Source organism: Vidua macroura, chromosome 5 (genome assembly GCF_024509145.1).
Source record: "Vidua macroura isolate BioBank_ID:100142 chromosome 5, ASM2450914v1, whole genome shotgun sequence".
NCBI classification, from domain to species: domain Eukaryota; kingdom Metazoa; phylum Chordata; class Aves; order Passeriformes; family Viduidae; genus Vidua; species Vidua macroura.
Genome location: NC_071575.1, coordinates 28076879 through 28091495, shown reverse-complemented (window position 1 = coordinate 28091495; position 14617 = coordinate 28076879). Strand labels below are relative to the sequence as shown.

The window sequence follows — 14617 nt, the reverse complement described above, 5'->3', positions numbered from 1 at the left end:
CTCCTGGCTGATTGATGAGGTAGGTGGGGAATGGTCACATTTGTCCTCACGTTGCTGTGCTTTCTGCAGACTTCAGAGACAGAAGTGCACAGGGACTTTTGGGTTTGGGAGTGTTGAGTATATGACAACAACAATAATCCATTTAGGATGATAGCTGAAAAATACATGGTATGAAGGAACACCACTACGGTCTGTTGGTGGTGTTGTGAGGGAATTGTTTGTTGGGCTTAGATGATCTTACATAATTTTCTAGAGTATATACTGATATCCTCAGGAATTTGGGCCCTTCCATCCTGTTTGCCATGCAAATATCAGTCCCTTCAGAGACCTCAAGCCACGTTTCATGGCCTCACACCACTCTGTCAGACTGAGTCAGGGTGCTGCCCGCAGCACTCACTGTTCTCCTTAGCAAAGATCAAGGGGTGCTTTCCATGAAAAGGTAATAGGTCCTGTGAGACCACAAACAGCTCCAAGATTGTTCAGTCTCCTACCCTGTCAGACAGTGCATGGAGGTTGTTTAGACTGGACAATTTCCAATAGCATGAGGTAATTTCTCAGAATATCTCCCACAGTTGCCCCATTTTGCTGTGGGCTTGTAAAATTTTATCAGCAGCAGGACTTCTGATATGAGCCGACGAAAAATCTGCTGCTAACCAGTGCTTCCACTGCTGCTTCCACAAAGAAGCCTGTGCAAGGACAGGTCTTCCTGAAAAAGCGTGAATAGCAGCACGGGAAGTCAGGGAAGGAAATGAGCCCCCAGAGGGCTCTCTGGGGAGTGGGAACAGGGTGCTGGGGCAGGGAGGCCCTCTGCAAAACTGGAAGCAAGCTGACTTTAGGAGAAAGCTTTGGCTAAGCACCTACAGGCTGTTCTGTGTCAGTGGCATTGCTAGAACAAGGTAAAGGCTCACTCTGTCCCATGGCATGTGTGGAAACCCTACCTGCTTGCAGTGCTGTGGCCAAATAATGACTTAGTTCCTACTTTTTCTTTATTTGATGAGGCCAGATAATCTCACATGCCAAGTTGGATCCTACCATCTATTTTAGGTGAAGGAATGTGTTGCCAGAATCCGTCAGAGCTATGTATACTGGCTTTGGAAGCAGCTCCGTGCTGTTTCTCTAAGTCTGACACGTAAATGGCTTCAAATCAAGCTCTCTGTCACAACTGCTGGACACTCTGCACTTCTGACCTCTATCATTCTCCCAATTCCATCAGGTGTAACTCCATACAAATGTCACGCTGGGAGCAGTCACCTGTGTCCTGCAGCTGCATCAAACACCCACGTGTGCTCCAGCCTTGGCCACAGTCCCCTGCCTCTCAAGTGACATTACTTTGAAAAGGTCTTAGAGTTCACATTCTCCCTGAGCATGGTTAATACAGTGGTCCAGCAGCTGCCCTGCAGATATCTCTTGAACACAAAAATGCTTCAGGGAAAATGTTTTGGAAAGCGTGTATCTGACATTTTCATCAGGCTTACTGTCCTCAGCCTGTGCAAAGACTCAGCTTTCTGAACTTGTGTTTTAGTGTCGGCCCACCTCCACCAGCTGGCCAGTGGATCCCACTGCCCTTGCTTTGGGAGTATTTTAGGGTTTGTTAGAGCTCCTTTGGGCTCCACGTTTGTGTTATGTTTCTGAATATGGAAAGAGCATGCTCCATTTCCTCTCAGTTGCAAGCTGCAGTTTGCTTGTCTAGACCCTTGTGATGCCTCTCTGACTGATGTTCCAAGAAGACCCACATTGTCCTAAAGAAAATTCAATAAACTATTATCTTTTAGTGGTAATTTTGCATCTCTGGTTAGCTATGTACATCAGCTATACCATCACAATACATGACTATTTACATACACAAATACAGCAAACACACCTTCACATTTTCCACCAAGGCATCAGTGCACCATCATAAAAGCCATAGTCCTCTAATTTCAGGAGAAAAGTTATTTCAGTGTTGCTGAAATGGGAATCAGAAGGAAGTGGACTGATTACAGTGCCACTTACCTTGCCTCCTATCAGTAATTGCCTGGCAGCAGAAACTGGACCAATTCAGCTGAAATATTGGCTCTCCTAACTGGAGGTTAATTAACCACCTGAATGAACTAAGTGCAGCATTCTTCTTTTCTTCATCTTGTCACATGATGATTGGACCTCTTTCTGGAAGTTTTTTTTTTAGCCAAATATTATGAGATTCAATATATGTAATTTGAAGAAGATGGGTGTGATACAGACACCAAGTAGGTGAGTCAGTCTGTGAACTGTCAGTGATGCTTTGTGCATCACTGAAGATGCAAGAAAAGAAGTTATTTTCAGACAAATGGGAAAGCATTCAGTGCAGCGATACTTTGAAAAGTAAATTCAAAGACACCCCACAAAATAGTGTTAGAAAATAGTTGTCTCCCTACAGCTGATCACATCAGTGGAAATATTGAAGATTCCTTGTTAGAACAGCTGCTGAGTCCTGTGATATCTGATAGTTTGTACAGATTGAAGACCGTGTCCCATTTCCCTTCTGCTAGGAAAGACTTCTAAATTCGCCATGTGAGGAGAATTGATTGGGAGGCATCTCAAGCTAGACTGGGCTTAATAGGTGCCTAAGGCTTTCTTCCCAAGCACATGTTTGCTGGGGTACTCCAGCTGTGGATGTGTTTTTCCTTTTTGCTGTGTGTAACATCTGCGCAGTGGGCTTTTGTTTGGCTCTTTGGCGGTTTTCTTCTCCTTCCCCCAAGCTGCTTTGGCTGCTTACCCAGCTTTTTACCAAATTGCAAATTTATTTTCCTTCTGCTTTTAGCAGGCCCATATATGGAACTGTCAAAATGTCACTGGCATCAGTTGTGAAAGGTTAGTGCCACATTATAGTCAGTGAGCTTATTAACACAGAAATGATTGGATTTTGGAGGGGGCAGGGAAGGATAAATGGGAATCCGTTTTCCAGGCACCTGCTTTTTCTACTAAACATTTCTTCTTGTCACATATATATTTTCAGAAAGTGGTTGTCATCTGCATAGAAGAAAAATCAGCTGGAGACCCCATGAAGAATGAGATTGTTCTTTGTGAGATTCCAGCAAGCTGGGAGAGGGAGATGGAGAGGCAGTGGGGCAAGTTGGCCAAATTCATTTGAGTGTTGAGTGACAACAGATGTTTTTTTTTTTCACCAATCCAGTGACTAGAGACGAGATCATGCTGCAAAAATTAGGTCTGATGAAAACCCAGCATCAAAGTAGAAGATTGTAGGTTCTTTGTTCCATGATACCAGCTTGGCCCCATAAGAGTCAGGATTTCCAGTTGCTCTCCTCAAGTTTATAGATGCCTGTATTTAGGTGAGAGCTACTATTTTGCTTATTTACATCCCTTTTTTTAGGATTTAATCAGAATGAGTTCCAAATTACCATTGAAAAAAACCCCATAATGCAGTTTTTATCTGTTCAAGGCCTTTTTAGGGCTTCTGGGGCTATCACTGCAGGGAACCCGTCTGGCAGTCTTTAATGCATTAATCTTCAAAATGACCTACTGAGGTGAGATTTTTGCAGTTTATGAGAACTGAGACACAGAAAGCCTGACTTTCCATGGTTTTTGAGGAGGTGTGTGTCCCTGTTTTCTAGATGGTGTCCTGAAGCCAGAGAGGTGTATAACAAAACTGCAGAAAGTTTGATTCTCCAGGTGGGAATGGGAACCTGGAGACATCCCCAGTGAGATGGGCATTGTGGTGGGAGTTGGAGCCCTGTGATTATGGGTGCCATGTCTCCAGGACCAGAAAGGACAGACCCCTCTTGGTCCTGACCCTGGTAGCAGGCTGGACTGCCTCCTGCAGGCTCCAGCAGCCCTCCTGGAGAAAGTCTGAGCTCAGAATCAGGGGTTTAGTTAATCAAGCAACCATTCCCCTTGTGCCACCTCTTCCTTGTGCCAAGCAGAATTTTAATGTACTTCCAATTTCTCTTTTTAGCACACACAAAGAAAAAAGAAAAAAATTAATAATCATCTATAAGAGAAGTTCTTTTCAGACAAATGGGAAAGCATTCAATGCTGATATATATTTTTCTCCACATTTAAATGGTATCTATTTAAATGCAGATTTTCTGGTTTCATATCTGGAGCTTGGAAGAAACGCCTTTCAATTTAAATGTTAATAGCAGAGTAAACTTCAAAATCAAAATTTCTCCATAAGGGACAGTGTTTTTTCACAGCTCTGTCTTTTTCTACTTCTTCCCTCTTTCTTTTCCATCCTCCTTCCTTTCTTCCTACACCTCAGCCCAGCCTCACTTGCATTAAATAGTCTTTTTAAAAACAAGAATACATATTTCAGAGTTCCTGAATGGAAATGTTTAATGCTGGGATCTGTGGAATGAGTGTGTTTGAGCAGAGGGCTGAGGCACTGATAAAGCAGAGATACCATCCCTCCACCTCCAGCCTTTTTTATGCTGGCCATTTATCAAACGTGCTGCTCTGAATGCTTTGTGCTGGGATTATTCTCAGGCTCGTGAAGTGGTTGGGGCAGGGCATGAAAAGAAGGAAAACCTTTAGCATAATATTTTACTTGCTCCTGATTGTGAGCAAGGCTTTGGTGCTGGGACCAGCAGCAGAGGAGGGAAGTCAAAAGCAGAGAGAAGAAGATAAAACAAAGGTGCCGTTACCAAGTCTCTTTCTTTCTGTATTACCCCTCCTGCTCCTCCTCTGCTCCATTGCTGCACGTCTCCAGCTTTATTTATTTTGGGAGAAGCTTAGGGTAAATCTGCTTTTTACAAAAGGCACTTAACCCTGTCTCATACTGGAGTTCTACATATAACTATGGGTTTTGCTTCTTGTCACATTCCATTTCTCATCTTTAAGGTTTTCTTTAACTTTTCTCATCACTCTTCAATTATCCACCTGTTTTTGTCCACTCTTCTTTCCTCGCTGAAAGAAAAAAAGTGGTTCTGGTTTTTCTTCTGCTTCTTTCTGGCCCCGATGAGCCTTATCCACCTTTGCAAGAAGTGGTTAAAGAGATAATATCTGAAGATTAAATCTTAATAAAATTCCACGTGATTAGTGGATATGTTGATACTGTGATGGTTACCAACATATAAAAGCAGACTGTAACAGGGCAGAGTCTGCTCACAGCAGAAGGGCAATTCTGTAAACTAAGTAATAAAGTAACTAATCTATAGAATAGGTCATAGGGCTTTCTTTTGTCCAGATTATTTTCATCCAAATGTTACTTTATGTCATTATTATCTGAGTGCCTATGAAGAGAAAGTGCTAAACTGGTTTCCATGGCCCCCTGGGAGACAGGAGAAAGTCTGATTTTCAGAGGCAAGCTTTGGAGCACCCAACCCTCCCACCAGTTTCAGGGAAAGCAGAGCTCACTGGGCTCTTCACTGATGCTCAGTTCCTTGCCCCCAAGGTGTCTCTAGGTGCCTGTGACAGGCTGGCAGCACGGCTGTGTGGTGAAGCTGGCCCTGGTGCCCTGCTCTGTGTTGCCTCCTGTGCACTGTACCTTGTGGAGGTACATGGAGTATTCAATCTTCGTGGTATCAGAGCAGCACTTCTCACCAGCACTGAGAGCACTTTACAATGAAGGGAGACACCTTTGCCCTAAACCCAGAGCCCATCAAAGATTTCTTCCAGACCATTGGAGAATGCAGAGAAACTTCCATTTAGAAATGGGCTTTTCACCTGGCCTCTCCCACTACCCCCAGGGGTGGAAGTGCAGGAAGAGCAGGGCACCTCACATCCTCCAGGAAGGATCCCTCTGGTCAGGCTAATGTGATGCTGAGGGACTCTGTTGTCCTTCCTCCCCATCAAGACCATATTGTGCTGTAGTGGCTCCAGGTAGAAGTCACTTCCAATAAGAGATGACCAGCATAAAGGAGTGTGTATTACCTGAGTTTTTCAAAAGTACAGGAAGGAAAAAAATGGAAAAGGCACAGCTTTGATGTCATAAAGTCCCAAAGTCCTCACTGAAATTGAGCAAAAGCCATTTTATTTCAAATGCCTCAGGTTTTTCAACACCTGCATAATCCATGGAAGCTGTGTAACGAAAAGCCTCATAGCTTGGTCACAACTGAGAAATGTTTGCTTTGTGTGGCCTCATCCAGCAGGAGCTGGAAGGATTAAAGTTATAAATATGAAGAAGAGTGGCCAAAATTCCAAGTGCCTCAGACTTTCTTGTTTCTGAGGAGAGGGGGGAAAGAGGGATGAAAGGGATGACTGGACAAATTGCAAGTGTACTCTGCTGGGACCAAAGCTTGGAAATATTCCTAGATGATCATATATTGCAGTGCTGAAATCACAGGTAATAAATCTGGAGAAAGACTCTCTAAGATCAGCTCTTGAACATCGCTGAAGAAATGTAAATAATCAGCTTCAGGTACTTTCCAATAAAATCTCCTCACCAGAACCAGAGAAGGAGAGGGAATGGTGTGGAGTAGGGAAGGTAGAATAGGGCATGAAAGATGAGAGTAAAGTTGAGTTGAACGATGCTTTGGCATAGGCTCAGCTACACTGGCCCACTAGATCAGCGGTTGTAAGGGCAAAGCTTTTCTTTTCTTCCTACCCTGCTGTCAGTCAGAGCTGAGTAGAGAGCAACACAACAAAATAATACCCAACCAAATACCCAATACAATGAAAAAGATCCTTATTCTTCTCTGGTCAAAATTTCTTTTTGAATGTAAGGGAAAGTAGGATTGGAGCAAAAGGCTGAACCCTTCTATGGGATGGTATTCGCAGTCATTCTCCCACAACATAAGTCTTGCACCTTCTATAGTGGAACTGCTTCAGATGTGTTAAATTCCTGTTGTACAAATGTCCCCTTTATGCATTAAACTATCTAATATCCATATCATAAAGTATCTTAAAGACAAATCCATCTTTTCACCCTCATGAGACACTTCTCACCCTTTTGTGCACTATACTTAAACAAGCCTTGTTTCCTTCCTTCCTTCTCTAGTACCTCCTTAAATCCCTCCCTTACTGTCTAGGGGTCTTCTTTTTCCTCTTCTCTGCTCTACATGAGGAAAAGGCAAGAAGGAGATCAGAACTTGTTATTTGAGCTCCAGATAGTGCTTTTGACCACTGCACAATTTCTTAGGCCCCTGTAATTTTCCCCAAATAATGGAGGAATTGCTTTCAGACAGGAACATCAATATGTGACCTGGTCTGGGAGTTCTCCTTTCCTCTGGTGCTTTATGACAACTCACCAGAGAAAAGAAATTGCAGTGTCATGTGGGGTTTGCTATTTGCCAGCATAAACCTCTGAAGGTGTCAGCCTTTGTAGAAGACCTGGCTTCATTCCTCCCTTGATGAACTATTCACCTGGCTCTGAAATTGTGGGATTTCTTATGAAGGAAGGCAGACTGAAGTGCCAGCAGTGCATAGCTGGCACCTTCCTTTTGTGATTGTATCTGTTTTAAATAACTTTAAGAACACTTGAAACTCTGTTGGAGGAAATCCATATAGGTAGCCTGTCCCAACAAGAATAAATCAATCTCATGATGTCCACTCTCCATATACCTCATCCTGAGGGACGTGTTAACTATTACAGACCACAGCCAGCTTGCAAAGCTTCCTATCAGCTTTTCCATATAGGTGGGCTCAGGCATTGCCAGCAATCAAACACTTCACTTATCACAAAAATAACAGTCTCTAGTCAACAGAATGTGATGGGATTTTGTTATTTAGGAGAATTTATACATGTGTGTTATAAAGGCCATTGTACCTCTTGAGATATGAAGGCTCACTTTATCCTTGACAGAGCTGCTTCCCTTTTTGTGAGGGTCTTCTGCTGTTCTTTCTCTCAGCTTTGAGAGAGCTGTGTTTTAGAGTATGTTTGTGATGTGCATATTTCTGAGTCTCTTTGGTGCAGATACTTACATGTAAATGTAATCTACTGTTACTTTGGTAGAAGTGGGTTGTACTCATGGAGATTGCATTAGAGTAATCTTTAAACTGAGAACTGGGTTACCACATGATTCAGTGAAAGGCACTCAGAGATTTTAAGTCTCAGGTAGACTAATACATATTTCTTTTCTTATCTCTTCATACCTGAAGCGCAAAGAAAAGATTAAAACTCTCACCCTCTATTTGCCAACCTCATCCAAAATACAGTTTTAAGCTCTGCAGAGAGAATAGTGAGAGCCAGAAGATGCCACTCAAAATCACCCGCATTAACAGTCACTTGTTCATTGTACCTGGGAGCTGCAGGGCTGGCATTCAATAAAAGACATGTCTGTCCAATTCTATCTTGCCCCTGCTGAAGTTTCAGGGTGAGATAAGAGAAGGGATTATGTCAGAGAAAGATACCTCTATGCTGCTGATTCATTATAAGAGAAGTAATTTAAACAAAGCTCAGTGAAATCTGGTAAATTGTGTTCTAGGGCTGTGTGCAGTTCTTGAACAATTTCCAGTACATATACTTGTTTGGAAAAGGAAGAAAAAGGAGTGATTTTGACTCTTTTCAAGTACAAATGTTCTCGATCCCTGGTAAAGACAAATCAGAGGGAATTTAGTACAGGAGGGTATAGATCAGAGTGACCTGCAAGGAAGGATTATGCTAAAGAATTATGCCATCCCAGTCTATTTCTACTTGTGACTACTATAGTGTTCTTCTGCTATGCTACTACTATAGTATTCTGCTTCTATAGTATTTCTACTATATCCTGATATCTGTTCCTAGATGGGCACAGAAATGCATTTGTGATTTCCTTTTCGATTTTCCCTTTTGTTGGGACACCTCAGGAAAGAACTGTGATATACCCAGAATGTCTTCTAAGCTGTTCTAGATATTCTTGATATAGACTTCAGGGTGCTTAGTCTCTGCAGACTTTCCTCTATTGGGAGAAGGAAGGAGGACATGTAGGATGGACTATCTGAAATACTATTTGCAGCAATATTGCACTTTCTGAGGGTCTGATAACAAACACTGTAGTTTGATTTGCTAGCAAACACTTGAGAACAAGCAGTTCTGAAAGCAAAAGCAGTGCTGTGTGATTCAAGGGCTGTCCAGAAATCCTGTTAATATAGATTTAATTATACACTCTCCACAAACTTTTTTTGTAGCTGGGGGCATGTTGACTATTCTTGACTTGGTTTCCCCATCTTTCAGAAGAGTTTTCATACAGTGCTTCCTGTATGTGTTGTGAGGAAAGCAATCTCTAGATTTTTTGGGGGTACTATTAAATTCTGTGGAAAGGAAGATAGATATCAACAGGAAATCTGAGCCCTTGCTTTGGAAAGATGACTTGCAATTTCAAGGAAGAGAACCCAACATCAGAAGTCAAAAAGGAATATTGAAATTTTTAAAAAGCAAAGCTGAATCAGAACATGTTATATTTGCAGCTGCTGGGGTGTGAAACTTCTTCCACGATGTGATAACTTGCATGAATTACCTTATTGCTCATAACAAATACAGATGGACAGATATCAGGGTGAAAGGAAGGGCAGGGGCATTTGCAAACTGACAGAGAGAACCTTCCATCACAAGTGGCTTGGAAATAAATTACTCTTAATCAGCTTTTCTGCCTTTCTTTATCTTCAGGAAACCTATAGAGTTAACTCCCAGCAGAAACCAAAAATGCTTTAAAGAAATGCATGTTGGTTTATGAGAATCTGTCTCTATTTTAAGGACGTTGTCTAAAATGTTAATGTGTCTCTTTTCATCATGATTCACAAAACTTGTGGCTTTCAAATTTGTCATTTCAGCCTCCATCATGGGACTTGGATTACTCCATTCTTTGTCCCTTCTCCAATGTTATCAGTTGAGAAGTTTGTTGTTCCCAACCTACATGAAAATGACACCTGTATTCCTTGCTTGATGATCCACTTTGCTTTTGAGTCAGGATTGACTTCCCTGCCTTTTACATGCAGCAGCACCTGTAGCAGTGCTAGATATGTCTCCCAAAGATAAGATAATTCACTCATAGCTTTTAGTCGACATTAAAAAGAAAAAGGGATGAAGAAGGTGTTTCTAAAAAATGTGTGGAAAGACAATATTGTGTTTTCACCCACAAGTGATGTTGGTATCTATGTCCACATAGTAAATCATTGAAACCAGCAGTCATATAGGCCAAGATTAAAAATTAACTTCCGTATTTTAGGTTATGGAATAAGCAATGCAATACATTCCTTACTTTCACCCTGTAGCTACATTTCTAAAGGTTTGGTTTGCTAGATGGTAGAGAAGGGGAATTCAGTGTCCCTGCAATCTGTGCACTTTGCTGCAGTGTGAGGACTTGGGATGGGTACCCAGGAGAGGATCAGCTGCAGGACCAGCTAAGCAATGCTCATGAATGCACTGAGATAAGTTTGTTTGCTGTTGCAGCTCCCATTTGATTGTATAAGATTCAACTATGTATTTTGCTGGCATAGTCACTCCTTCAGTTGGTTGGTGTTGTCATGCCATGACCCTGAGATCCCATTACTCAGAGCGGTTTTCAAAAAGAGAAAGAATGTAGAGAACTAATAATTTCATAGCCTAAAAATAAATAAAAGCAATTTCAGAAAAATAAACCAAACCCAGAATTTACTCAAATGTCATAAGTGGTGTTACATGACAGCATGACCCTTTTTACCTTCTCAGGATGCATTCAGGAAGGATTTTATCAGTGCCAATCAAACTCAGACAAAACCCCATCAATTTGTACTGATGAGCTATTGTTTATTTATATGTCATCCCTCCATCCTAAATTAGCAGAACGAATTCAGATATTGCCTCGAGTACACAATGCAAATCTTTGCTTTTCTTCTGTCCCTTCCATGTCAGGCACCACACCAACAAACAGTAATCATAAACAACCCCATTAATAGGGATTGTGTCTGGGGAATATAGGCTCCTATTCCTCTAAGCAGCCTGAGGCTGATGATTCATTTACATCCATTAAGTACTTTTCCACAAAAGAATCACTTTGAATAGACTTGATCCCAGCACTGACCTCAGCTTCATGTGGGCACTGACAGGTGAGGAGTGCCAGGAGGATGCTGTTGGACAAGTGCAGGCTGTTATTGAAGCCAACTCTACAACCCCCTTTCCCAGCACTGCCATTTCCAAGGGCTCCCCTCAAAGGATGTTATGGCAGGACAAAGGCCAAATAGTTTTAAATAGAAAAGAAAGATTGTATTTTATTTGTTTCAGACAATCCCTAGTGGATGGATTTGTGAGAAGCAGATTTGCAACTGGACAAACAGTGGTACTCTTAAACTAAACTCACTGAACTTGTGAGAACTAAGAGTCCATAAAGAAGTTCTATTTGGATTTCACTGTATTAGCAAGGGAATTTCAGGCTCCATCAGCAAAAGAGGTTGAGGGAAACAAATTTTAAAATTTGACCTAGAAATCTTGGTCCTGCTCCTTTACATCTTCTGTTTAATGGCAAAATTCACTCAGATTTTAGCAGGATAAACACCATTCCTGAGTCTGGCATACATGATGTGGGGATGCTTGTGATCCACTCTGGGGCCTATGAAAACTGGGTCCATCAGCCAGTTTTATCCATTGGGGTAGATCTGAGAGGTTCTGGACATCTTGAAGCTGAATAAAGATATTTAAGCTGAGCTCATTGGAGGCAGGTTGTTAGGGTATGTTTCCATTTGGACAGGCAAATTGTGTTATTTGGTGTCAGCACTCACAAGTTAAATTGCAAAGGGTTTGTGCAGCTCCAAAGAGCTGTGCAGCTCCTTGGAGAGATGTGCTGTGCTGTTATGGAAGATGATACAGGAAACAGTAGAGATTTTATGGTTTTATTGTCAAATTGAGACCAGGGCCTTATGGACTTAAAAAGTAGGAAGACACTTGGCCATCAAAAATGGTTACTAACACTTACTGCTTGTTTTAGAAAGCACTCTGAGAAATTCCCAAAGAACAGAGACATTGCCTGGGGGAAGTACTAGTTTCTGCAGGAAATGCTTTTTTTTGAACATACTCAAATGTGATGGAACAGTCACAAAACCTAAGACAAAAGTACTTTTACAATGCGTATCTTGTTAAAAGAGCCTGGTTACTGGTGGGCTGAAGATCTGGTTATCTTTATGTTGTCAGAGAGACTCCTTGGAAAATCAGTGATACTTTACAAGAAGGAGTTATAGCTTCAAGGGAGAGGTTGTGTTCTGCAACTTGAGCTTGCATACAAAGTGCTGCAATGAACATGGACCTGAGTAAACTGCCTTCAAGTCATTCTGTCCTAGCATACTGATAGACTTTGTGGACACTTAGCATTTTGGATATGAAGTTTTATAAACCTCTGATGATGGTAATTTATCTCTTCACAGAATTCATTGAATCTGTGTTGTGGGTATTGCTGATCTTTTTATCTACTGTTGGAAAAGCATAAAAAATAATAGAAACTGAGACATAGTCAAAGGCGAGCCAAGGAGAAAAGCTGCCACAGAGACTGGTGGATGATTCACAGTTTTCAAATCTTTCTTCTCTGTCATAAGCATTCTGTTTCTTGGGGAAAAAAGAAGTAAAATCATTGCTGTGAAAAAAAAAAGTTTCAAGAAGGAAACAAATGTTTAGAGAGTTGACTTGGCTGGAATTTTCTCTGTACATATACTCCTGATATATCAGTGCTTCAAATTTTTATGTGTGCATGAAGGGGGGACAGGGAATAATCAAATATTAGTGAAGATGCCCCCATCTGTTTCATTATATGAGGGTGTGAAGATGCTCTTTACCTCACATAGTCCTTGCTCTTTCAGTTGCCACATGGTCTCACTGCCCAGATTTCACATTCAAACCAACTGTGAAGAATTTTATTTTCCCAGCACATGCAGGAAGAGCAGTCCCATAGTCCTATCCTTTTTGCAGAAGGCAAATATGCAACATACCCAGGTCTTTATTTAAGTATTCCTTTCATTAAGACTTGGGGACCCTTTTCCTTTATTTATGAAATAAATGCAGGTCAGCCCCTGTCACCCACATCAGATGTACTCAGTCCCTACTTGAAGAGCGAGAATGTTTTTCTCCAGTGCCCTGCCCTCCTCCTACTCTTAGTGCCCACTGGAGCAGCCAAAAACGTCCTCACCAAAAATCATCTGGCAAGGTCACCATCTGGGTACAGGAGAGGACAATGATGTGTCCTCTGTCCCAGCCATGTATCTGGAGTGCATTTGATGATGTCTGACACCAGAGGATTGGTGTGCCTTGCTGTTCTGGACATACCACATTTCACTCCTACCACGCCTGGATGCCATGGCCCAACTTACACCTGGAGTGACAACTGAGGTGCATACTCTGTCATGTGTGTGCTGGCACAAAGCATAGAAACTGCTTTGCTGACCACTTTGAGCAGGGACATCCTTTGGATGCTGGGGAGTAATGGACAGAGATGAGAAGGCAAGATGTAAACAAGATGTTGTGCTAGTGCCCAGAGACTGGAGTTATTAGGCACTGCATTGCACTGAGGCCATTTTACAACTTCTAACTCCTGAGCAAGCTGTCACAAGTCACTTGAGTGCATCTGCACTGAGCTTCACTGTGTGATAAAACAGTCAGCTGCTCTTTCTCTCCCCAGCCCAAGCTAGTGATTTAATTTATGGTTTGTCCTCGCTCTGAATCATCCTTACTTAAATCATCCCGTACCAACACACACTGAAGTCCTTGCAGATCAGTAGCATTTTGGATTAAGACTGTTATGAACCCCTGATGATGCTGATTTGTCACTGTTCCCACTCATGTTGTTTTTCTGTCTTCCCCACTGCAGATCTGCGCAGGATGACAGCTGGCTTCATGGGCATGGCTGTGGCCATCATCCTCTTTGGATGGATTATCGGCGTTCTGGGGTGCTGTTGGGATCGAGGCCTTATGCAGTATGTGGCAGGGCTTCTCTTCCTCATGGGAGGTAAGGATGGTGGTGTTTGAAGAAATGCATTTTTCTTGATGTTTTCATGTTCCCTCTTTTCACATGTCCCTCCTTTTCTAAGTCACTGAAAATATGTTTTCAGAGTTGTTTTACCTGATTTGGACTTGGTTTCATTCTGAGCTCCTTCTGGTGCATATCAAGGATCACCCAGCCATAGTTACATTTAACTTCCATCCCAAAACTTGTCTGGAGTGTCTGTAACTCATGGTAGTAGAAAGGGTAATCTGAGATTTTTAGTACAGTACTCCCTTGTTGGATTTAACATTGTCACTTAGTAAGCTCAGTAATAAAAATCCAAGGATTGTGCAGATGTTATTCCCACCACTATCCAATTCCACAGTGGAACACTTTGATACCTAGAAACTATGCTGAGAGTTATAATCTATATTTATTACTCATCAGCTGTTCATGTAACCTTTAGTTTATATCTCTCTTTCTTTGCTGTACCTATGAAGAGCATTTTCTGTTTTCCTGTTCCTTATATTTTTACAGATACTTTCTTGTAGACTTCTCTCTGTAAGAACAATTATCAATCCAGCAGCCTTTTCTGCCACCTGTTCCTGTTTGTACTTGCCCTTCTCCAATATGGATGAGAAGGACCATTCAATAACAAGGTCTAATCAATGCCTTGTATAAGTGGTGTGATGGTTTCCTTCCCCTGCTGGTAATTCCTTGCCTGAAGTATTTTGTGGTTGTATTTGCTTTTTTCATGCTGCATCACACTGGAGACCCACTTTCATCCTGCAGTTGGATCAGACATGCAGAGCTTTCTCCACCTTTGTACCTTCCTACTGATGCTC

General features: G+C 41.9%; 1 protein-coding gene across 1 annotated transcript in view; it reads left to right on the top strand.

Annotated features, from left to right (window-relative positions):
- Positions 1 to 14617, top strand: part of TMEM178B (transmembrane protein 178B) — a 206150-nt gene that overhangs the window by 174686 nt on the left and 16847 nt on the right. The window contains exon 3 of the mRNA XM_053977885.1: positions 13659 to 13796. Within this exon, the coding sequence (XP_053833860.1) occupies positions 13659 to 13796 (138 nt within the window). The remainder of the gene's footprint in view (positions 1 to 13658; positions 13797 to 14617) is intronic.